This window comes from Phaseolus vulgaris, chromosome 10, assembly GCF_051622355.1.
Source record: "Phaseolus vulgaris cultivar YP4 chromosome 10, ASM5162235v1, whole genome shotgun sequence".
NCBI lineage: Eukaryota > Viridiplantae > Streptophyta > Magnoliopsida > Fabales > Fabaceae > Phaseolus > Phaseolus vulgaris.
The window spans coordinates 42,418,564-42,443,222 of NC_143507.1; the positions used below are offsets into that span (position 1 = coordinate 42,418,564).

The window sequence follows — 24,659 nt, forward strand, 5'->3', positions numbered from 1 at the left end:
AAACAAATTTGTTTTTATTATTGGACGGTGTTGAATACTAATTTTGGGAAAAAAATTGTGAGAAAATGTGTAAATTTGTCTTGTAGCGTTGCTGTTGACTAGGAAGAGGTGGGTTATGATAATGGTGGAGAAGGAAAGTGAGAATAGAATTGTAAGGAAAGGAAAGGAAAGGGGTGTGCCAAAGAGTTCGGAGGTGAATGGTGACGGCACCGGCACGTGGAGCGAGTGCGACATCTTGTGCTGTCACTGTGTCCACAAAAAGAAGGGAAAGGTGTAGAAGATTCATTCTTCATCTCAACTCACCCACACCCAATGCACCGGTGATAGCCGTCACTCATGACCACGTGTCCACCAACTCAATCCAACATGCTTCTAGCCCCTCTCTCTCTCTTATCATCTCCACTTCCCAATTTCCACTTTTGCCCCTCCCTATTTTTCATTCTAAATAATAAATAAAAAAAATATTATCTTTATTTACACGTCTGTTCATCCTCCATAAATTCAAATTTAAAACCACTTCTACTTTAAAATTAAAAAATGAAAAACTCGTGAAATTGAATTTTTGTATACTATTTGCACATGACAACCCTTTCTCTTGTTCTCTTGTTTCTTTCTATTATACGTTTTCAATGTGTATTCTACAAGTAAAGTCATGCGCGTCGGTGTTGAAGTACACGTAAATAGTTTTTAATCCAATATTTTTTAAAAAAAATCAGACTTTAATTTTCACCCTTTTAATATTGTAACTCAATTTTTTTTAAATCTTATTTGGTCTTGTACACACGAGATAAAAATATACCCTGTGGATAAGATAGGTATCTTTTTAATAAATAAGGTAGGCGTTTGCACGATATATTAAAAATATTATTAAGTTGGAAATATTATGTCGGACTGCAAACAATCATTATGTGCATTATGATTTTAGGTGAAATATTTTATAAATATGTATATTTTATAAAAAATCTTAATTTAATAATTTAATTTTTGAAAATTTAATGCATATAAAGAAAGCTTTGTAAAATAACTTATAATCATGATGGCATGTATGGAAGGAAGAGAAAACTGAAACATGATCTTATCATATAAAATTTGAACGACACACAATATCTATTTCACTGGTTACTTGTCTGTGTGTGGAAGTTTAATTATGATGTCTGCAACAACTGTGTGAAATTAAGATGCACATATCTAATTGAAGTGATACCAAATACAAATGTTATCTTCACACACTATGTTTTAAGTAAATTGGATCTGAATGAGTGTGCTTCACTGAGTGGAAGTCAAAGTAAAAAAAATACAGAAAAAATAATTGTGATGTTTCGTACAAAAATATAAAGAAAAAATTTAAAAAAATAAGTGACATAGAACATAAAAAAATTATATTTATTTGATAATCTAAATCTCTTATAACTATCATTCATATATTAAAAAATTCATTAAATAAAAATTAATTTTAAAAATTAAAATAATTAATTATTATATGAATTATTTTAGAGATTATTTTATAAATTAAAAAATTATTAATATCTAAAAATAGATTTTATTATTAATAAAATGTATAAAATAATTTATATATTGATATTAGTTAGATATTAAGATTTTTTTTCTACTAATTACTTATATTTTAAATTATTATTTTTTTAATTTTTTAGAAACTAATTTAAAATTTAAAATATTAGTAATCAAACCTAAGTTAATTTAAATACTAATTTAAAACCATTTTATAATATTTTATTAATAATAAAATTATATTTGATATTAATAATTTTTAAATTTATATAATTGAGTTAATATAGTAATTAATTATTTTTTATCTCTAAATTTAATTATTATTTAATAATTTTTTTAGTTATATTTCAAATCTATTATAATTAATTAAACAATTATCATTTACATTATTTAAAAATTTTGATATTTTTTTTATTTTTTTCTAAATTCAAACAATTTTTTTTCCCATTTTTTTTCCAGAAGTTTTTCTTTTCTCTCAAATTCATCCCTCAATTCAAACCACTAATTAAAACATAAATGACACCCAAAAGTTTTTAATCACAAAAGCATAAATAACACCCAAAAGTTTTTAATCACCAAAACATAAATAACACCCAATTTTTTTTAAACATGTGCATGAAGCTATAATTATAGTGTTTAATTAAACTCTTTTATGTATTTTGGTGTCTTAATCATGATCTGCCTGAGATGTTTGCTGTTTGTTGACGGTTTCAGAAGCTTCAGAAGCTCCATAAGCCAAATCATATACACTTATGGAAATATTTCTATATTTTTTTATATAAATAATTATTGAACAGTAAAATATGCAAGTAAGTAAAAAAAATAATTTGATAATTAAATATTAAAAGATATAGATTATAGAAGATAAGTACAAGATATAATAATGTTAAATGAAGAATTTGGGTAGTAGAAGATAATAAAGTGTGAATTGATTGGATATATGTCTCAGTTGCGTAATGCAGTGATAACTGTCCCCACTTGTCCTTCCACATTCATCACACTACCAACCTTCTGCAGATTTTTTATTTTCAAACAATAACATTTTCTTGCAATTTTTTTTAAATATCCTAATCTTTAGTTTAGTTGATGATGATCTCATAGTAATTTAATAAAATTAATAAATAATGACTAAAACACGTTTGAAATTTTTATAAATCGATTTATAAAGTTTATTTTTAATATTTTTTTTACTGTTCTACGTGGTGATTCGTCACAATCAGAACCATTAATTTAATTTCAGGTATAAAAGCTAGAATCAATTCATCTATAACACCAATATTTTTAATCCACTTGAGTTTAAAGTGTTTGATTGTACAAAACACTTAAGAAGTGCATGTTTAATTTTTAATTGTGTACTATAGAACAAGCTTTATTTTCGAAAGCATAAACTATTGCAAATCAATGTACTTGCACACGTTTTCTTTTGTAGGACCTTCAACTTATGTTTGGATGGATAAGAAACATATAACATTAACTTTTATCATTTAAATAGTTTTATATGAAAACTAAAATGATAATATGGTGTATGTCGGTAACACTTATGATTCTTCTATTATAATTTACACTTAAATTCTAAAGCATGAGAATTATTTTTATTTATTTTACTAAAATAATTACTTTTTATCAATAATTAAATAATGAGGTTTGGTTTTATTTTAACCCGCTGCATTTTAACTTCCTTAACATAACTATTAGTTTGGGTGTTCATTAATAAGACATCATTTAAACACATTTCTTATTAGTTTCGAGGTTGACCATTGAGTAATTCCCAGAGGAGTTAAAAATAATATTTAATTTTGAAATTAACATTTTTCTTAAAATTATATTACGTTTTAGTCAAATTTGTAGACTAACGGCTGTGGTTTTATGTTAGTAACAATTAAATAAACGCACATATACTTTAATACCAATACAATAATATTTCATAATGAAGTCTACAATAAATTAAATAAATTAATAGTATAAAAGATATTTTATACATTAAAAGAGAGTATGTAGTTTTATGAGAACAAATACAACACCCCCTTACAAACGCTAATCATTTTTTTCTAATGATTAAAATAAAATGATAAATATTCATAAAATGTGTTTTCACTAGCTTATTATTGAAAAAAATTAACTAGTCATTTTTAATAATTTCCCCCCCTAAATTTCAACAATGTTCTTTAACTAGTAATATTATTAGTATTAATTATATATTATTATTATTAAATTATCAGTTTTAATTATATATCGTATTTAACAATTTTTTTTAAAATATTTATATCAATGTTACATTAATAGCATTAAATACTTGCATGCACCAAATACTATCACACTATACATTAAAATTATTATTTTTAGAAATAATACGATTTATATATTTATTATCTTCTTCATATAGTTATATGATTTGTTTTTAGAGTCACTTTAATATCAGTCTGGAGTTTTCATTACTTCCTAAATATTAATATTTCTTAACATATAAAAAAAAGACTACTAAAATATATAATAATAAGTTATAAATAATTTTTGATACATTTTTTAGTTCTCCATAATACTTTTTACATGTTACGTACGTGCTATAACCTTAAATGCTAAACAAAATAAGGGTATCGTTAAATAATGAAAAAAAAACCTTTTATTATAAATTATACGAGAATGTATTAAAAAATATTTTTTTAATATGTTTTTACTTATAATTTATTAACTTGTGTTATCGGTTAATATTTTTTTGGATAAAAATAATTGGGTACTTTGAAAAGATAATTGTTTCAGACAATATTAACGGCAAGTTAGAAAAAAAGACAGAGAGACTTTAAATTTTCTAGAGAAAAGTATTTAGCAATAAACATTGTGAAAAATAATGTCCTAAATGGAGAACAAATTTTATGTCTAAATACTTTAAAAATTAATGTATACGATAAATACGGTGTCTTAATGATCACGTTGTTTTACTTTAATTAATTAATAGTATCAAAATTCGGTAGTAAATATTAGCGACAACAAAGAGCGAAAAAAATGTTAAAATTTAAAAAATTCAAATTGAGATATATTTTAGAAAATTAAATTAAAAAAAAACTATCATTATATATATAAGTATAAATATAGTTGAGTTAAATAACTGAACAAATTATCTGGATGTTTTTTTGTTGTGAGATTCCAACGAGATTGAAGCAAAATTAAAGATAATGATGTGTTTAGGAAAAAAGAAAATTAAGTCCAGATTTTATTGTGATAAATATAGAGTTTTTGACGGTATTCATGGCGTGGATTTCTCTGAACAAAATAACCGTCTAGATTCAATGGGGGCCGCATCAATCCCAAACTGGCCATAACAGAAATAAATATCTTCCTTGTCGACAATCTCTCATGTTCTTCTTCTACGTTAAATCAACCAAAACTAAAACATTAAAAAACACAATTTTATCTAAAACACTCCTTGCCATTCCTATAATCTTCCGAGGACAAAACGGTCATTTCATCTCTCCCTTCCTTAGCCTCTCAGCCATTCACCTCACATAAACAAACTCAGAAACCAGATTCTGCGAAAGTCTTCCAAGAACAACACCTCTCCTTCTCTCTCCTTCTTCCGTTTCTAGACGTATTTGACTCTTTCACCTTCAATCCCAGTGTTATTTCTTGTAAATTCTTATCTATTTAGGGTTCTTTTCTCCACCCCTCCATCAAAAAGTTCTGTATATAAACAACACCCATCCCTATACAAAGAAAAAGTTTTTAAATTCCTGAATTCTTCAAACCATTTCCAATTCTTTTTTTTTTTCTCTCTGTACAGACATAGGGAAAACTGTTCCTCTGTTTGAGTCCTTTGGTTCTCTCTTTTTTCAAATTGGCATCCCCAAAAAAAATCTAATTATCCGCTTATTCTTTTCTCCTTAGATTCCCCAAAGGGTACTTGAAAAATTGTGACTTCGCCATTTGTTTCTGTGTTTGGGATTCAAAATCTGAAAACCCCAATTGTGATTTAGCGACCTCTTTCTTCATGGCGGTTTCTACGATAGCGTTGTACGCGAGTCCGCCGAGCAGCGTGTGTTCCACGCCGCACCCTTGCCAGATCAACGCTCACGCTTCGTACGACTTCGAATTGGGGTCGCGATCTTCGTCGCCGGCGGCTTCGACGGCGCCTCCGTCGACGTCGCAGAAGCAGGTGACGGGCGGCCTCTCGTGCCTGTTCTCGTCTCCGGCGGTGAAACACGCGCCGTTGACGTCGAACTTTACCGGCGAGGAGGACGATTTGAAGGAGTTGGGCAGCTCCTTCTCGTTTTCTCCGAGCAAGTTTGGTGGGTCTTCGTGGAAGAGGGATCAGAGTCCTGTTTCGGTTTTTCATGGGCCTGTTTCGTGTAGTGGTAGCAGCAGAAGTTCCATTAGTTCTACCTCTGTGAGAAGTGTCAGGGGTGGGACTAGTGGGTTGTTTCATGGGTTTGTGAGGAATGCGTTGGGGTCTTGTTTGGATTATGACTTAGATGCGGGTGATTCTTCTGCCGCGCTTGTGGATGAGTTGACCTTCAATTTAGAGGATAATTTCGTGGAGGGTGGGTTTCATTTTGAGCCCTATGCTAAAAAGTTGCTGCTGGGGGCGCAGTTGAGACACAAGATCTTCTGTGAGGAGTTTGTCATCAAGGCCTTTTGTGAAGCTGAGAAGGCACACAGAGGGCAGGTACACGGAATTATGGAATGGAACTTTATTTTGTGTTTTGGAGTTGGAAGGTGTGCTACGTGGTTTTGGACTTTTGGTAAATTGATTTCTTTGTTTGTGTTTTTTTAGATGCGGGCTAGTGGGGATCCTTACTTGCAGCATTGTTTGGAGACTGCTGTGTTGCTGGCTCTGATTGGTGCCAATTCCACTGTTGTGGCTGCGGGGCTCTTGCATGATACCTTGGATGATGCTTTTCTGAGTTATGATTGTATATTTGGAACGTTTGGCGCTGGAGTTGCTGATTTAGTTGAAGGGGTGAGGAACTTGTCTTTTGTTGATTTATGAATCCACGTGGTTTAGGATTTTGGAAATTGATGCTTGTGATCTGCAGGATCATTTTGAATCAACCCGTAATATTGAAGTTATTAATAAACTTTACACATCAGATCTAATCTTAGATTTTTATGGCTTAGTGTAATTAGGCTGGTAGGACTTTTTTCACAGTTTAATGAACATTGATGATCTTGGAGAAAATATAGTTGTGTTTAGTTCTACAGGCCTTGAATGATAGTTTTGTTGTTTTGTAGGTTGTAGGTTGGTGTCTTGTAGTTGGCAATCTAATAACTTAATAGCACTCATCGTTTGTGTTTTGGTCGCTCAAATTTTATTTTCAATTTTATAGGACTCTTTTGCTATAATACCCATTTGATGCCCTGAATTCCAATAATATAGGCATATCTGATTTTTTTTTAATGGTTTTTCCTTTCAAGGTTCTAACTAATTGTTATGGCATTTTAGGTATCTAAACTGAGCCACTTAAGCAAGCTGGCTCGAGAAAATAACACAGCTTGCAAGTCAGTTGAAGCAGACCGTTTGCATACTATGTTCCTTGCCATGGCAGATGCAAGAGCTGTCCTCATTAAACTGGCAGATCGGTTGCATAATATGATGACACTAGATGCATTGCCAGTGACCAAGCGGCAGAGGTTTGCAAAGGAGACTTTGGAGATTTTTGCACCACTGGCCAATCGCTTAGGAATCTCTAGCTGGAAAGAACAATTGGAAAATTTGTGTTTTAAGCATCTCAACCCAAGCCAGCACGAGGAGCTTTCATCAAAGCTTGTGGAGTCGTACGATGATGCAATGATTACTTGTGCGATAGAGAGATTAGAGCAAACCCTTAAAGACGAAGGCATATCTTATAGTGTCATTTCTGGGCGGCACAAGAGCTTGTATAGCGTTTACTGCAAAATGTTGAAGTATGCTTTACCTTCCCTTACTTTTTATATAATTTCTGAATATTTTTACTTCTGCTTTTTTTTCTTAAATGCAAATATAGTACTAGAAATTTCTTTGAAGGTAGGGGGAGGTAAGATTGTTTGATTGAAGACTATTAATTACACAAAAATGGGTGTCATATCAAAGGCAGTTTCTGTTACGGCATAAACACACGTAAACATCAAAATGGATGTTGAGTTGTTTTAAACTAGAGATGGGACATCATCGTTGCTATTTATTTTTTCGATGATATTGCTGTGAAACTACTAATGAAGCATTCTTGTTTAAAACTACTAAAGACACAAAGTATTGCATTAGTTTTACTTGGCGTGGATTGTAGTGTTTGTACACTTCAATTTCTCACATTTCCTTATTCGTCTGTGTAGGAAGAAACTTACCATAGATGATATCCATGACATTTATGGACTGCGCTTGATTGTTGACAAGGATGAAGACTGTTATAAAGCCTTAACAGCTGTTCATCGGCTATGGTCTGAGGTGCCTGGAAAGCTGAAAGATTACATATGTCGCCCCAAGTTCAATGGGTATGTTGTGGCTCTGTAGTTGGGATGTATATTTTTCAGTTTGCAAACGCATATCGTCTGATTTTGGTTTTATAACTATTCACAGATATCAATCTCTGCATACTGTGGTGATGGCCGAAGGCAATGTTCCCCTTGAAGTACAAATTCGAACAAAAGACATGCATTTGCAAGCAGAATTCGGATTTGCAGCTCACTGGAGATACAAGGAAGATGATTGCCAGCATTCTTCATTTGTGCTTCAGATGGTGGAGTGGGCTCGATGGGTTGTTACCTGGCAGTGCGAAGCAATGAGCAGAGATTGTTCCTCTGTTGGATATGCAGATTCAGTCAAGCCCCCATGCAAGTTCCCTTCCCATGCTGCTGATTGCCCATACTCCTATAGGCCTGATTGTGGTCAGAATGGACCCGTGTTCGTTATCATGATCGAGAATGACAAGGTTTGTGCTCGTAATTTATGTAATATTCAATTTTCTGATTCTGAGTCTTCGATCCATACTCCCACTCTTAAACTATTTCAAAAGTTTAATTCAAATACTGACTACAACTCAGACAATGCTATTTGATAAGTCTTAAGCCTTCTCCACATGCATTCATAAGACAAGAAATTATGAAGGTAAAATGAATTAAAATTTTTCCACCACAAGTTAAATCAATCAACTATACATACTTATACTTTGGAATTCATGTTTTGTTGTTGTTGTGGTGTGCAATGGTCGATAAAGAGTGGTGTTAAAAATGTGGGAAATAGAACATACATTGTCATTTTGTGCAACCAAAGTTGGATAGTGCACTGTATTAACTGTGGATGTGTTTGAATGGACATGCAGATGTCTGTCCAAGAATTCAGTGCAAACTCAACCATATTGGATTTGTTGGAAAGAGCTGGTCGTGCAAGCTCTAGGTTGACAGCATATAGGTTCCCATTGAAGGAAGAGTTGAGGCCAAGACTGAATCACAAGCCTGTGAGTGATCCCAATAGCAAGTTGAAGATGGGAGATGTTATTGAACTTACACCTGCCATACCTGACAAGTATCTTACAGAATACAGGGAAGAAATCCAGCGTATGTATGATCGAGGGCTAACCGTATCAAGCATGGGAACTTCTGGAAGTACCATGGTTGGCTCAAGAAGTTGACCCCACCTTGGATTTCCCTTCTCATTCATCAAAAAGTTTAGTGACAGCTATGTATATAGAAGAAATATTTGTACATAACAACTCTGTTTCACTACTATGAACTTGCTAACTCGATTCAATTATGTGCTGAAATGGTTGATTTTATGTAATTGGCCCTCATGCATTTATTACATTCCACCCACTTCGATTCTAGAGTTTTGGTTTTATGGAGTCTTGAACTCTAGTCGTTTCTTCCATTTGTGTTCATGGTTCTGTACTTCCAAGGAACTTGTTAGCAAGAGAGAAATAAAATAAAATTTTCGAGATTTTTAAAAAAATCAGTGACTTTAACTCTAAGCAGATTCTGGTCAATAGTGTCATGCACATGGAGAATGACTTTGAAAAATTGAAGTTTAAGAAAATTGAAGAATTTACCAGTGAAATGTAAAATTAGGATGGAGGGTAATTCTTACATTACTAATAAGGACACTATGAAATTAATTGTCTTTGAAATTTTGTTTTAACTTTAACTTTCATTTTCATTAATATTTATTATAAGAAAATCATGATACATTATTTATATATTTTTCTTGTCCTTTAATATTGGATTTATCTCCTTTTTGGTTAAGTGTTGCTTCAACATCCTTTGTCTTTGATAATGAACAAGTCAACTTAAAAAGAAAACACGTTGTAATAGCGTACTGAGAGCGGCATCTACAGTAACAGTTGTTCATGTATATATAACTGTCGTATTCAATTTAAATTCCACTCTATTTAACAATTTAAGTTTTCTTATTGAATCCTTTTAAGTTATGTTGTTCAAGTTTAACTATTTTTCTCGCATTTTTTTAGTGGTCACATCTCAATAGGCAAAAAGATGACAAAAGCACATCATGAACCAACCAAAATGAACAAATTTACATTTTATTTTTCACTAGATTAACAACAATGCAAGTTTTTTTTATTAGGGATTATTGGATAAACTTTACTTGCAAGACCAGGAATTTAAAACCTAGTGAAAAACAAAAAAAAATGTGTTGGACTAAAGTATGTAAGAATATCAATTTTAATAATTAATACTTTACTTGGGAAACCAGTGCCGAATCAAGTGCCAAACTTTATTTTATATTATTGTAAAGGCCAAACTTTAACAGAAGAATAACAGTTAAAGATATGCAACTAAATATCTAAGTCTTATCTTAACATTAATCATCTTAAAATTAAGCGAATAGCACTAGGCCCAGCTATTCTTTTAGATAATGGTAGGCCTGCTTTAATTTTATTTAAATTTTTATAGAAAATACTATTGAGATCCTTGTTTAATCGATCATATGGTGAAATGGTCTTATTGTCTATGTAGATAATGATTATGAACTTATCAGTTTCATTGACTTATGTCTGAGGTTAGGAGATTAATGTTTATTTTTGAAGTTAATGAAAAAGATTCCATTTATTTCTCATAAAGAACGGATGACGTTAATTATGGAAATTGATCGTATATACGTGATGGTAATAAATTTGGAAATATAACTCAAAACAAGACCAGATACAAGAAGAAGGAAGGAGAACACTACCCTATATAAAGAAAAAGAAAAAAAGATGACCTGATAAACACAAATCATAAGATTAAAAATCACTATTTTTACTATTAAGGAGACGTAACTTTTTGACTAAAATAACTTTAAACCAGAATAATTATAATATTTTGTTGAAATATAATAAAATAAAAAATATGCAAAACAATTTTTTTTTCATATACCAAAAGACAAATCATGATAAAACTGTGTTCGGAAACTAGAGTGGTATTAATTTTTGATGACATGCAATGTGAGAATTCTGATTGTGGCATGAAATAAAATTCAACGTTAACAAGAACATTATTATTAATAATAAATGATGTTAAATACCCAAATGGGGAGTGGTTGGAAGAATCTTGAACTTGACATTGAAAAGTAAACATAGCATAAGCAAATTGTTGAGTTGTGAATATTTTTTTGGCGTGAAAGAGTGACGTAGAGATTCCAAAGCTCTAGAAACTGAATAATAATCTAACCTAACTCCACCTTCAAATTTCACAAGTCACATCAAAATCTTTTCTGGATTGGGATATTCTTTTTCTATCTACACTCACTTTCATTCCAAATAACTTTTTACAACTTAAAAAACTGTGAGTTTTTATTTATTTATTGAATTATTTATACCATATATAGTTTATTTGTAGTCTTATTTAGTGTTGAAATGCTTGTTAAATACTAAACTCATATGATTATTATTTTTTAAATGTCATAAAACCAAATTAATTGTTATAAATAAATTGGACTAGTGAAGTTCAAACTTTTTTTTTAAATAAGTCGAACTCAAGATTTTAATAAATTTATTTCAGTGTTTAGGCTAGATGGGTTAAATCATGGTTAAGGCTTTTTCTTTCTGCACCTGATCAATTAAAACCTCCACCCTATCCATTTTTGAAATTTCGTAATTGGAAATTGAGAAATACGTTCTAGAAAAAAAACCTAGAATATGTTGTTTGGAGTTTTGGAAATGAAATTCTAAAATAGAATTAAAAAATATTAAAATCTCAATTCAGAACGACAAATTCAGAGTACAAACAATACAATCGAGAAAAGATATTTCAGAAACCAAAATATGGAAACATATTTCAAAAAAAATATTTTGAAAAACTGTACTGAAAATCCTAATCCAAACAAGGTTTTAGAAATCCAAATTCAGAATTTTATTCTAAAATACTAAATTCCGTATACATTTTTATCTAAAAGAGCACATTTTTGTCATTTGACATCAGTGATAGGGTGCAAGTTTGAATTTAATTGGGTTCAAGAAAGCAAAAGCCCATGAATTTAATTGTAGAAATCCACTTCATGGACCTAACAATAAAAACAGGTAGTTTCTTCCTGCACCCCTATAATTTTGTAAATTTCGAAACTGATTCCCATAATTTTGGGATCTGGGAGTGTGCTACGGATTCATCAATTCGAAAGTGAATCATGTTGCATTCCGGATGAGGGGGTGTTCTGGAAGTAAAGTTTGCATAAATTATTGATTTCCAGATTGTTGAATCCGGAAGCCTAATTTCTATTACGGATTGGTGGATCTGGAATAATTTTTTTCAATTATGGATTTCTGAATCCGGAATGCATATTTTGAATTACGGATTGGCGGATCCAGAATGATTTTTTCAATTATGGATGTTTTGCATTTTTTTTATTTTTTGGATTAACACTATCATTCATGTACTACCGGAAGCATTAATCCAAGAGATTACCAGATGCGCCAATTCAAAAATTTACCGGAAACGCCAATCTGAAAATTTACTGGATTTCATAATCCAGAATAAAAAAAAAATGTACAGTTTATATAGGAACAATTTTATCTTTTCGTAACTTTGTGGGGTGCAGGAAGAAACTACCATAAAAACATTGCACTCTTTCGGGTCGTTGCTTCCTATACCGCATAATTTTTCCCTATATCCCATTCATAAAATGACTACTTTATCCTTTTTCTTTTATAACAACAATTTTTTTTATCGCCTAATCCAAAAAAGTCTTTTAAATTAAAGATCTTATGCAGGTGGGAGAAGAAATAGCAATAAGTAATTGTACTCTTTTATACACTTTTATTATTAAAAAGTTGTTATAGAGTGGTGTTCACAATAATTTATTTTAATTACAAAACTCCAGTTATAAAATAGTTTTGAATCTTAATATATCAGCAACAAAATGAATAATGCACTGATATAATCATAACAATAAGAAAAACTAAGCTAAAAACACAATATATTGTCATATGTAACTTGTTTATTTCTACTATCAGTTTTTTAAGATATCAAAATACGATATCAGAAGCTCAAAATTCTAAGATCATCCACTTATATACTACTATAAAGTATTCTAATCTTTGACTGATATGGATCTCGAACAAAAATATAATACATATACAAAAATGCAACACACAGAAAAAGTACAGAGTATAATCATTTCATGCTTCTATTTCCAAAAGAATTCTTGAACTGAGGCCTGCCAGTGAAGAACAAGCATGAGCATAACCAAAATCCCCCCCAAACCCCAAGAAGAGCTTCCAACTCTGAGCACCCATGAAGGCTCAGGAGATGGGAGAAAGGAGGGTCTTGTTGCTGATGATGAAGATGACACAGATGAAGAGGTTGTTCTGATGGCAATTATGAGAGCAGCAAGAAGCATAGGCAGAACAAAACCACCAGAGCTCCATTTTGACTCATAGTACCTCCTATCGCTCCTTGAATTCCCATATAAGGGAGACAAAACCACTGCTGAGACCAAAGCCAACACCATGGCCAATGATCTTTGTGATGATGATGATGATGAAGAAGAAGCATAGGTGGTGTTGGCCATAATTTGGAGTTGAAGCAAGTAATAAGAGTGAGTTAGTTTTTGTGTGTGAAGAAAAAATGAGGTTTTGAGGAAAGAATTTATAGTGGGAGGAAAAGGTGATAAGGCTAAGGAATGTATGTGTGTATGTGAGATTGAATGATGGAGAAACAGCCGGCCAAAAAGTGAGGAGGTTTAAAGAATGGAGAGAAAAGAAAAAAAGAAGCATATAAAGTTGAAAAGGATGGTAGAAAAAGGAGATTCAGGGTATGGAAGTAAGGTATTTTTGTTGTGTTCACACTGTTCTGTGTTGTTGATGAAGGAACTATAGCTGTAAGTCATGATTTTTGGAATGGAGATGGAGAGTAGCTGTAATCACAGTGACATGCATAGCATCATTGACAACAATTTGGATTGCTTTTTGACAGTGTTGTCAGAAAGAGAAACTTGGGTTTTGCATTTTTCATTTCAACATTCAAGGTTTTTGAAACCAAACCTTTATTATTATTCATAAGAAAGAAAGGAATGCATAAAAAGGATCCCATAAATCCTTCCACAAAGTATGAAATATTATAAACTAACTTATAATTTCAACCACTTATAATATATATTATCAGAATTCATGATATAGGATTTCTAACATATTTTTTACACCGAGAAGCCTCATAAGTTAAACAACAAATTCTTCTTTAAAATAAATTCTAAATAATTTTTATATAAAAATAAATTTTAAATCTAATTTAATCTTATAAAATTAGTTTATAAAATAAAATTTATACTCATTTTTATATTATAAAAAATCATTATCTTTTTATTTGAGGTATGATATCCCACGAACAAAAGCGAGAGAACTTTGAAAGTGATTTTATTTATTTATTTAAGATTTAAAATAAAAACTATTTAGATATTATTATGAATATAATATATATATATATATATATTATTTTAAATAAATAATTACTGTTTAGTTGTTATATAATAATAATAAAATAAAAAAGAGAGAAACTTATTCAGCATATGTTATATTTACTTAAAAAAATAATAATTTGTAATTAGGGAAATTAAATTATGCCTAACATATAACACCAACATATTACACTATTATTTCATGACATGCCATAATTGAATATTCTTGAAACAAAATATGTGTAATAGTTTTATTCCTTTTATTATAGGTAACCATCTTTTATTTTCTTTATTCTAACAACAAGTTATTCAAGTCATCAATGACTTCTTAAAAATAGAGTCACAACAAGATTAATTAATTAAATAATAAGTGATAAGTGGACATTATAAAGTGAGGGATGACAAAAAATGATACATAAGGCTCAATTAAGTAGAGTCAATTAATTTATAATTTTTTATTATATAATATATATTTAGCTATATTTTTTCTATTTATTAATAAATTAACTATTTTTATAGTGTTGTATAATTATATTTATAATATAAATATATTTTTAAAAATGAAATGCCTTGGGATTATAGAAGCCTAAAGAACGACGTGGATTTAGCGATATTGCGAAAAAACGCAGAGTGCGTGTTGGTGTGAGGAATGAATGATCAATGTCTCATCAGGAGCAAGCCTTAGTGTCCCTTCTCTCCCAGCTCGCCCTTTCCTTCGACGGCGCAGTTTTGGGCTTCGCCTTGGCCTACGCCGCCATCCGCACCCTCGTCAAATTCTCCGCCACCTCCGCCGCCCTCCGCAAGCTCCGCCGCGCCCCTTACCTCTCCGTTTCCGACCTCCGATCACTCCTCGCCGATACTCCATCTGACGCCAACTCTAACTCCGACGGTGGCGCAATCGTAATTGTCCGCGGCAACGTTGATGCCAAGTCCGCAGTCGATGGCTCCTGGAAAACCCTCAGACCCGGCGTCTTGGTTTCTCGCGAGTCCGGTGATAAAGGCGTCATCCTTCAAAGAACTCAAACGGTAATCTTTTTTTTTTTCTCTCGAATTTGTTGAGATTAATGTGCGATTGAGCAGATGGATTTGCATGTTTGTCCGAAATTCGCTATCGTAAAGTGTTTTATTCGAAATTTTGGGGTGTGTGTTAAGTGGTTATTAATGGTTTTAGAACACTGGTCAACCTGTAATTTGAATTTAGGTCAGTGAAAAGTTGAAATTGGGGAGTGCAGTCACTTCGTACTTGATTCAGAACAAAAATACGTGAAGGTGGAAAGTAAAACGGAACTTAGTTTGCTCGTACCTTCAAAGTTGGTTGATTGAATGCCAATCCGACATTTTCTTTCTTCAACTATCAGTTGCACGCTATTAGAGCATGTTTATTGGTAGAGGTGTTAAAAAAGAACTGAACTGAACCAAATTGGTAACAATTGAATTGAACTGTAAAAGTAATTTGTCCAAACTGAATAGAACTGTAAAATGGACCATGCAACTAAATTGAACTGCCTATTAGAGCAGGTTTATTGGTAGGGGTGTTAAAAAAGAACTGAAGTGAACCAAATTGGTAACAATTGAATTGAACTGTAGAAGTGATTTGTCCAAACTGAATCGAGCTGTAAAATGGACCATGCAACTAAACTGAACTGGTTTTTCTTCTCTTTAACTGCTTTGAACTGGACTGTTTTGGACTACAACAAACTGGTTTTAAAAAAAGAAGTTCAAAGATAGATTAACAATGCATATAATTTTTTTTTAATATTAATTATTTTAACAATAATCATGCAAAATACGATATACATATAGTGCTTATTAAAATATTCCACTGTCCATTATACGTCAAGTCTGCAGAAATAATTAGAATAATTGGGAGTTTAAAAAATCCTATCTTAGTTTGTAGAGTTTGCCATCTCCAATAATATAAAATCAAGCCTAAAAGTTTCAACTTCCATATTCCAGAATGGCTAGTTAATCAGTAACGAAAAAAAGCTATTGAACCAAACGGCTTGTAGTTTAAAACAAAATTGAGTACAACAATATTGCATATATCAACATAAAGATAGATCTCATACAGAAACGCGACAAAGTAAGTGGGAGAACCAAATAAAAAAGTGGTTGATTCATTTCAGCATATCTGTTTATTTTTCATAACTTGAAATTACACATCATAAGTTGGACACCAAGTCATGAACGAGTGTGCTTTATAAAAATCAGCAAAAATTCCGTGAAACCAACAACATAAGCACTGAACTCTTTTCTATAATAGTTCACTGTTAAAAATGATTTTGGTGGACAGTTTAGATTCAATTTATTTTAAAATGGTTTAGTTATGTTGAAGTTAATTTAGTTCGGTTATTAAAGTTAGTTACTTGTGAACACCCTTACATATTGGATTGGCATTCGGCACAGTGAAAGGGTTTATCTAGCGCATCATCAATTGTTTCCTACTTTTCGGAAACTTAAGTCCATCTTTGATGGGTTGTTGGCGTTTAGTGTGTCTGAATGACTTTTCAAACGCACTATTACTTCCACCAACTCAACCCAAGCCCTCAGTGTGTGTCTATGTATAACTGCACTTCAAACACACTATATGTGTATGTGTTCTAAACTACAAAGTTGTTATAATCTAACTGTTATAATTATCTATCATAATAGTAATTGCACTTCATCTTCTAAAGTACGACTTCAGAGTGTTACCTATAGAGTTCTCCTTTCATTTTATGGATATAGGTGTACTTTTGATGTTTTGACCATAAGGTGTTATTGGATATTGACATGCCTCCTCTTTTTCTTGATTAATTTAGATGGAAAGCTTTTATGTCTTAAAGGGGTAATATCTTTTTCATTGTCGTAGAAAATATAAATTTAATTTCAGCTTAAATGTCCTGCAACTTAGTAAGTTATTTGTTAATTAGAAGTCTAATTTATTTATTTTGTGTTCATTATCATGAAGTGTATATACAATGAATGGAAAGGATTATTTGGATGGACTTCTGATCTTCGAGCCATATTTGCAAGATCTTGGAGACAGCAAGAGTCTACATCTTTAAGGAAGGTAATGGGTGCATAACTTTGTTACATGTTGAGGTTCATAATGTATAAAAAGAGTTCTGGTATAATGTTGTCAATTGATTTGTATTTCATGAGGTAAAATTTGATATCGGTTGGTTGGTATATATAATTGAGTAGGGTTGACCATGTTAAAACTAAGATAAAATGAAGGAGAGAATAAAATACTGCTGTGAACTTCTCTGCTTTATTCATCAAGCAACAACCTTTATATAGGCAATACATCAGTAGAGATAGCCAAACAACCAGAAAACAGAATTTGAAGCCTTATGTATTGTAATGGTGTTTTACAAAATGAAAAGCAGTAAGTTTCATTTACACTGGTGTACTGAACTTATATAGTATTTTATGTTACCAAAATGAGGAACAAATCGTGAAATTTATATATGTATATATCTATACAAACACACATTGAAATATGAAAATCATTCCATGTAACAGTAACAAGAACAACTAAAGTCCTGCCCACTAAGAAAGGATCATGTAAGATACTGTAAAATATTTTAGATACAATAGTGATAATATGAAATGTTTTCTTGATATTCTAACTATCTTTGTTGTAGGTGCCTTTTGTTCTAATTGATGTTGGATGGCGGCCATCTACTGAGTATGTTGTTGTCAACATGGATGGCTCAAGACATCCGTTGCCTCTGACGACAGTTTATCATAAGTTGCAACCAATAAATGCTTCTCCTTATACTTTCTTGCAAGCACTTTTTGGACATGAGTATCCGGTGAGTTGATATTCTCATTGTGTAATTTTATTGCTCAATACTTGTACTATTTCACTCCAATTAGTCTATTATGGTGTTTTGCATCTTTTGGCTGTCTCTTGTGAAATTGTTGATCTTTGGTGTATCATATTTGCTGAAATGTTATCTTATGTTTCTTTTCTGTAGGTCGGACTGCTAGATGAAGAGAAAATACTTCCAGTGGGGAAGGATGTCACTGCTGTTGGCCTTGTCAGTCTAAATAATGGAGTTGCTGAAATTAAGTCATGCAAAGATCTACCGTATTTTCTGTAAGTTTGTTTTAGTTGCAATAAACTATTGTTTATCATGAAAATATCCCCACCATTTGGTATTGTTCGTTATAAAGTTAGTATAATAGAGGGGATTGTTTCATTTGGTGATAGCATAACCCTACTTCTTTCTTTGTACCTTCAGTATCCAGTAGGATACATTCTAGGGGAAATGTCACTTTGCTGGTAGAAATATTATGGCTATTTTAATTTTATGATTAATTAATTCACATTGGTAACCAATAATGATGAGTTGGGCCATGAATATATGGTTTTGATCAAAGTTGTTTGAATTTTCGTGACAACAAGTAGAGGTGTTGGTGCCATTTGTGAAGTATAAATTATTTATAATAAATGATAAACCTAAGATTTTGTTTTGGAGGCGCATTGATGAGTGATACTGAATTTCTTATTTCTCCCCTTCTAGTTTATTATTTGAGTGCATATATCTCGGTAAATATTAGTAAATGATTCAGCCTGTGGAAGTGCTGCTTATGGTTGTTATCTCTTTTGTAGATCTGACTTGAGCAAAGATCAGATGATAGTGGATCTTTCCATCAAAACGAAAATTCTGTTTTGGGGTGGCATTGCTCTCGGTTCAATGTCAGTTGGGATCCTTGGCTATGCAGTTGTGAGGTATGTTGGTTTGACTTATTTGTCCATTTATTATGTTACTTCTGTGATGTTCTGCATTTTGTTAATTGTGGCTGGCTTTAGAATTTCCTGAAACAAATAGATTTTCCTGGTTTGATAAACTGCCTTCATGATTATGTTATAGACTGGCTGTTTGTTTAATATGGTTGGCTTACCTTGATAAACTTAATTTTGATAATAATCAGAATAGTGGAAATGATTTGCAGTAATATTATTTGTAATTTTGGGTGATTAGAGACACAGTTGTATTGAAGGCAATTACCTGCTGATTTTCAGGAACTGGAATAAGTGGAAACAGTGGAAGCTACAGAGGCAGCTCCAGCAACAAAGGCAAGCAGTGAGTGATGTTGAACCTCAGGTGGATGATGAGATTGAAGATGTTCCAGATGGACAATTATGTGTTATATGTCTGATGAGGAGAAGGCGTTCTGTCTTCATCCCCTGTGGCCACCTTGTGTGTTGCCAAGGGTGTGCCATATCAGTTGAACATGAAGTGGCACCTAAATGTCCTGTTTGTCGTCAGGAGATTCGAAATTCAGTGCGGATTTTTGAATCATGAACAGACACTGCCTGAAAGTTCTGCTCACTCCTGTGGCAGGAAACTTAACACCTGCTAATGAGAAAAATGTGCTTTTTATTATAAGATCTGGAATATGGAGTTTTTTGGGAAAACTAGCCTTGCTCTTGTTTCCTGTGAACTTATTACTTTATCTGGGGTAGATATTTGGACATGGCGTAAATAGGTTGGTCGAGGTTAATTCGTAGCTTCCTCACTTTCTCACTCTGCCAGGTCTTTTTGGAAAACCTTGCAAGTTTTTCCAATTATTTCAGTTGCAGTGTACGTAAATATTTAATTTTGCCTAACACCTATAGAATGAAGCTCTGTTATGTTCTTGTGCTTTCTGGACTAGAGGTAATCTCACGAGTAAACTTGTAAATCCTATCTTAAAAAGTAAAAACCGATGCTGGTAGGTAATAACCATGTATTCAGTCAACTCAGCCTCTTGCTCTCTTTTTTCATCAGCAAATATTAGGGTTTATTGATTTTATAAAATGATTTTTTCTTCTAATTTTCAAAACATTAAATGCAGTATAAAAAACAGTAGAAGTGATAAAAATAATTTCTCATAAATTTTTGAAAATTAGAAAGGAAAAGAAAAATGAGATAATAGTTTAATGATTAGAAGTAAAATAAAAATGACAATAAAATGTTTTTCAATTTAAAGTTGGTCTAGAAATAGCAGTTGATTGACGTGTATACTCCATGTGGATTAACAAAGTGTAATTAGATAAACAGAGGAAGTGATTGTTTCTTAGTTTCAAATTTTCATTCTAATAAAAGTGACTACGAAACTTGTTAACCTTTTCATTTTAACTAATGACTAAAATAGTTTCATTAAAATAAACTATTAAGAAGTAAAGAATTAAAATAAAGTTTATTGAAATAAAGTATTAAGCTCAAATGGACTCTGAAGTTTTTCGTATACCCTATGTGCAATGTTTGTTGGCTTATGATCTAGATCTAATTTCAGATTTGTAACTGAAGAACAACAGATGCTAAACTCTGAAACAGCACTATCTTCTTAACAGTTACCAGTCATTACAAAGCACATAACCAAAGAAATAATTTGCATCCTTCTTCGTGTTACAAAATGTTATATATAATCAAGAATTTTACATGGTGGAGAAAATTGGCAGTGGAAGAATTTCCCCCCTCCCATACTTGTTTACTGTTAACAAGCAGTGGAAAATGTTTTCCTCACTAGAACAGAACCTGTTTGATATAAACTTGTATTGAATTCTTCCAAGTCATGATTCCTCATGATGTGAATGTTGAGCTCTGATCATTCCCATCCAGCTTCCACAAGGAACAGAAAGAAACAGGTTGCCCCTTCCACCACAGTCCTACACTTCTATTGTCACCTTCGAGTTTCATCTCCCAATTACTATCATACTTTCTCAGCAAAGCTCTACCTCCATCTATTGCATCCTCACCAAGTACTTCTCCCACAAACCCGGCTTCTTTCATTCTCTCACACCATTTTTCCTTCCCTTCATTCATCTCTCGTTGGTTTATCAATGCCTTTGCCGCCTCACCTTCCATCACTTTCCTTTCATCATTGTCACGACCCTTGAAGGCTGAGCTTGTTGAGTCCAAAAACCTCCACAAGTACTCCACCCTTCGAGAGAATCCGGTGGCAAAATCCCCACAACAATTGCAACAACATTCCATGTTGTTGTCACTTAGTATCACCCCTTTGGGCTCCATGTTTCTCAGAACTTTCAGAAACTCACTCTTTTCGTCACTGGTATTGTGACTTAACTGATGCAGCCTAAACTGTGCACACACAACAAAGATTTCATCCGGGGAGGTGTCAACACTTTGAGCACTCAGTGTATGTAATGGACAATTATCTAGCCTTTTAATCTGCAAATTAACGTTCATTAACTGAGCAAAACCAAGGAGTCTAGATGGGAAGTTGTCACCAGCAGGACCAATAGAAAATGGGGTGTCAATTTCAGTGGAAGAAGCAGTGACCACAGTGAGGCGAACCAGTGGGGGAGGTCCACCAGGTCTTCGACTCAAGGCCTCTAGAAATGTTGGCCATTGCATGCCATGAGAGGCTCCAATGTCAAGGATGTGAAGGGTGCGTGAATTGTCATTGTCTTCCCCAAGAACCTGAAGGATGGAAGCATTTGCTATGTTGTTCGGAAAAGAAAACCAAGGGCTAACCTCATAGAACTTGAGTAGTGTCTTTTGGAAGAACCGTGGCTCAGTAGATGCAAAAGTATGGGACCCTGAAGAGGTAGATGCTAGAGAAGATGATAAGTGGTGTGTGAGTGCTTTAAGACCATGTGCTGCAAGCCTGTGGTTAGCATCACCCGTAGGTGATGCTAACTCATGGAGAACATACAAGAGATGTTGCACACGGGTCAGATTTCCACCAGTTATGGCTGCAGCACAAGGGTTGAGCAACTGTTCAGCCCACCTTCCTTCCTTGTTGTTGCAGTTATTTGCCACACCCTTAGCAGCACCTTTCTTGTTCCCACCAGCTTTTCTAACTGTTGTTGTCCCTTCTGCTTCTCCACTATCTGCTTCATTATTCATTGGTTTGCTCTTGATTTTCTTGTGCTTGTGGCTTTGTGGTGGTCTGAGACTTGAATCATCAGTGGAACTTCTTTTCTTGGGCAAATCAGAGAGTTTAAGGTTGTTAGAGCCACAAGGCTCTGGGGGTGGTATGCTAGTAGCAATGTTGGTGACATTAGGGGAGCTGATATTAGCATCAGTTTGATACTGGCTGCTTATGTCTTGATCCCACAGCTGATACTCTTGGATGTCACTAGAGTTATATGGATCGTCTAAGAATGGTGGAAGTGGAAAGAAAGAAACAGAACCTTCAAACCAGTCCAGACTATGATCTGATGTTGGATTTGGTTCCATGATCATTGTAATGGAAAGGGATGTTGTGAGATACTGAGCAAAGATTGAAAAGGGTTTGGAAAGCTTAGTAGCCTTGGATCATTGACTATAAGGGGAGCAAGAGGGTATAGGACATATCAACCATAAAGTTTCACAAGTTTTTCCCAAAGAATTTTAAAATAAGGCATGGTGTAGTGATGCTTCCTAGTAGTGACAAATGAGGGAATTTTCTAATTGTTTGTGTGCTGTTCGTTTGGAGGATGTGATGTTTTATTGAGGTTTAATATTGGTTGCATAGGCAACTAGGAGACGATAATGTCTCTTGTTTATGTTGGGTGGTTAACTTGTTCCTTTGTATTATATTGGCAATTGAAATCTGCACACTGTTTAAGATTAATAAAGGAATTTCAATGAGTTTGAGGAATGTGATACGTTACTCCAAAACTCTGGCCGGCACATACTGTTTGACTAAATTGAAATTTCCTGAAAAGTTTGTATCTGGCAAGGCCTTAGCAACTTTTTGTGCTGTATTTTGTTGTTATTTGTTTTCCTTTTTTAATCATCTTCTCCAAGAGTAGTTGTTCTTTGTTAATCATTCACTCACTATCTCCCATTGATAAGATGCAAAGGAAAATGTTCAGTTTCATCTTGTTAAAACTCTGCATATGTCAATTTTCTCCAATTCTGCTTCTGTTTCATTAATTGGAACATCACTGCTTTGAGATTATTATCAATATTAAACTAAAAAAGGTTTTGTGAAAATTCTTTATCTACAAAAAAATATGAAAAGTATTAGTATTCTGCACATAGAAATGTATCATAAACTATGAGGCTCGAACACTCTTAAATGGGTGTATTTCGAACACTTATCTTAAATGGGTGTATTTGTGTCAGAAGACATACGGTGTCGACACTCGTATGACATTCGTATGACACTTATCGGTGAAGTGTTCAATTTAAAAAATATTGGTTGGATTTCTGAAAATTCTTGTATGATTTTAACACAATTTTAAAAATGATAAATACAATAATTTTCTAAAAACTCAAATTTATTGTTAAATTTTTATTATGATTATAGAAATAAGAAATAAATTTATTTTGAACCAGTAATGAAAATCATTTTCCTGCTCCCAAAAAAATCTGAAATATATTTTTACACATAAATATTTATTGTCAATTTATATAATTCATAATTATATAATATATAAATTCGTGTCTTCGTTTCTTACATTTTAGAGATTATACGTATCTCCATATCCTTATCAGTGTTATGTTATCCGTGTATCTGTACTACATAGATCATAATACTTCATTTTATATAGTAAATAAAATTATGAGTCTCTTTTAAAGTTTGAAAGTGTAAATTATTTTATATTTATCCCTTATATTAATTTGAATATATCTGATGTATGTTATAAAAATAATATAAAGGCATAAAACATTTGATGTCCATCTCTGAGTGTAGTTTGGTCGCCAAAAAGTATTAAATATTCTTCGAGTTAAATAATAAGAAGGTGATGGCGTGTTAAAAGTAAGATCCTAAATAAAAACAAAGTCTCCATTTCAAAATGTTACAGTAAGACAAATCCTTGTCATCAGGGTGCCAAATAAATCCTCTGGCTTGTTATATATTTAATATTTTTTATTCTTCTTTATAATTATTTAATCTTGATGCTTTTTTATATTTATATAATTATAATTCTTTTTATATTTAATATTGAAGAAAAGAAACGGTATATGCTTCTGACATGAATTACTTTATAATATCATACTTATGTTTTTAATTTTTATAAAAAAAATTATTGAATTATACGAATTATACTAATACAGATATACTCGTTCTTCAGTAAGATGTAAGGATGTGAATAAGATAAGGATGAACTTTAGTTTCAGGATTGGAATGAAATAGTCAGCAAAATAATACTTTATGTCAAAATTGGACAATTTAATAAATACATTAAAATTAGTAAGAGTTAGGATTATAAGATAAATATACAAATAAATATTAAAGTAATATAAAATTTAAATATATATAGTATGATAAATGTTGACATATTAAAAGAAAACAAATAATATTAGTACAATTTTTTAAGTTCATTAATTTTGTTTTAACTTGGTTGAAGGATTGAGTTCACGTGTTTAAT

At 32.2% G+C, this 24,659-nt stretch overlaps 4 protein-coding genes across 4 annotated transcripts; 2 read left to right on the top strand and 2 right to left on the bottom strand.

Moving 5' to 3' along the window:
- Positions 1-4,759: 4,759 nt before the first annotated feature.
- On the top strand, positions 4,760-9,296 carry LOC137819631 (putative GTP diphosphokinase RSH2, chloroplastic). The gene is made up of 6 exons (XM_068623534.2): positions 4,760-6,166; positions 6,275-6,460; positions 6,944-7,404; positions 7,810-7,968; positions 8,054-8,405; positions 8,796-9,296. The coding sequence occupies exons 1-6, from the start codon at positions 5,492-5,494 to the stop codon at positions 9,102-9,104; spliced, it is 2,142 nt and encodes a 713-aa protein (XP_068479635.1). The 5' UTR covers positions 4,760-5,491; the 3' UTR covers positions 9,105-9,296.
- Positions 9,297-12,880: 3,584 nt separating this feature from the next.
- LOC137818566 (uncharacterized) lies at positions 12,881-13,540 on the bottom strand. Its single transcript, XM_068622065.2, has one exon. It carries the CDS (start codon positions 13,469-13,471, stop codon positions 13,088-13,090), a length of 384 nt encoding a protein of 127 aa, XP_068478166.2. The 5' UTR covers positions 13,472-13,540; the 3' UTR covers positions 12,881-13,087.
- A 1,370-nt stretch (positions 13,541-14,910) lies between these two features.
- SPL2 (E3 Ubiquitin ligase family protein) lies at positions 14,911-19,993 on the top strand. Its single transcript, XM_068622141.2, has 6 exons — positions 14,911-15,379; positions 17,304-17,405; positions 17,983-18,153; positions 18,319-18,440; positions 18,957-19,076; positions 19,371-19,993. Exons 1-6 carry the CDS (start codon positions 15,014-15,016, stop codon positions 19,651-19,653), a joined length of 1,164 nt encoding a protein of 387 aa, XP_068478242.2. The 5' UTR covers positions 14,911-15,013; the 3' UTR covers positions 19,654-19,993.
- A 658-nt stretch (positions 19,994-20,651) lies between these two features.
- Positions 20,652-22,818, bottom strand: LOC137819569 (GRAS family transcription factor). The gene has a single exon (XM_068623452.2). The coding sequence runs from the start codon at positions 22,540-22,542 to the stop codon at positions 20,914-20,916; it is 1,629 nt and encodes a 542-aa protein (XP_068479553.1). The 5' UTR covers positions 22,543-22,818; the 3' UTR covers positions 20,652-20,913.
- Positions 22,819-24,659: the final 1,841 nt, after the last annotated feature.

Excerpts from the sequence above, each read along its gene's own strand:
- LOC137819631 (XM_068623534.2), top strand. The coding sequence starts at position 5,492 with ATGGCGGTTTCTACGATAGCGTTGTACGCGAGTCCGCCGAGCAGCGTG. Across the intron at positions 7,405-7,809 it reads GTTTACTGCAAAATGTTGAA|GAAGAAACTTACCATAGATG; the intron begins GTATGCTTTACC and ends TCGTCTGTGTAG. Across the intron at positions 8,406-8,795 it reads TCATGATCGAGAATGACAAG|ATGTCTGTCCAAGAATTCAG; the intron begins GTTTGTGCTCGT and ends ATGGACATGCAG.
- LOC137818566 (XM_068622065.2), bottom strand. The coding sequence starts at position 13,471 with ATGGCCAACACCACCTATGCTTCTTCTTCATCATCATCATCATCACAA.
- SPL2 (XM_068622141.2), top strand. The coding sequence starts at position 15,014 with ATGTCTCATCAGGAGCAAGCCTTAGTGTCCCTTCTCTCCCAGCTCGCC. Across the intron at positions 15,380-17,303 it reads TCCTTCAAAGAACTCAAACG|TGTATATACAATGAATGGAA; the intron begins GTAATCTTTTTT and ends ATTATCATGAAG. Across the intron at positions 18,441-18,956 it reads AAAGATCTACCGTATTTTCT|ATCTGACTTGAGCAAAGATC; the intron begins GTAAGTTTGTTT and ends TCTCTTTTGTAG.
- LOC137819569 (XM_068623452.2), bottom strand. The coding sequence starts at position 22,542 with ATGATCATGGAACCAAATCCAACATCAGATCATAGTCTGGACTGGTTT.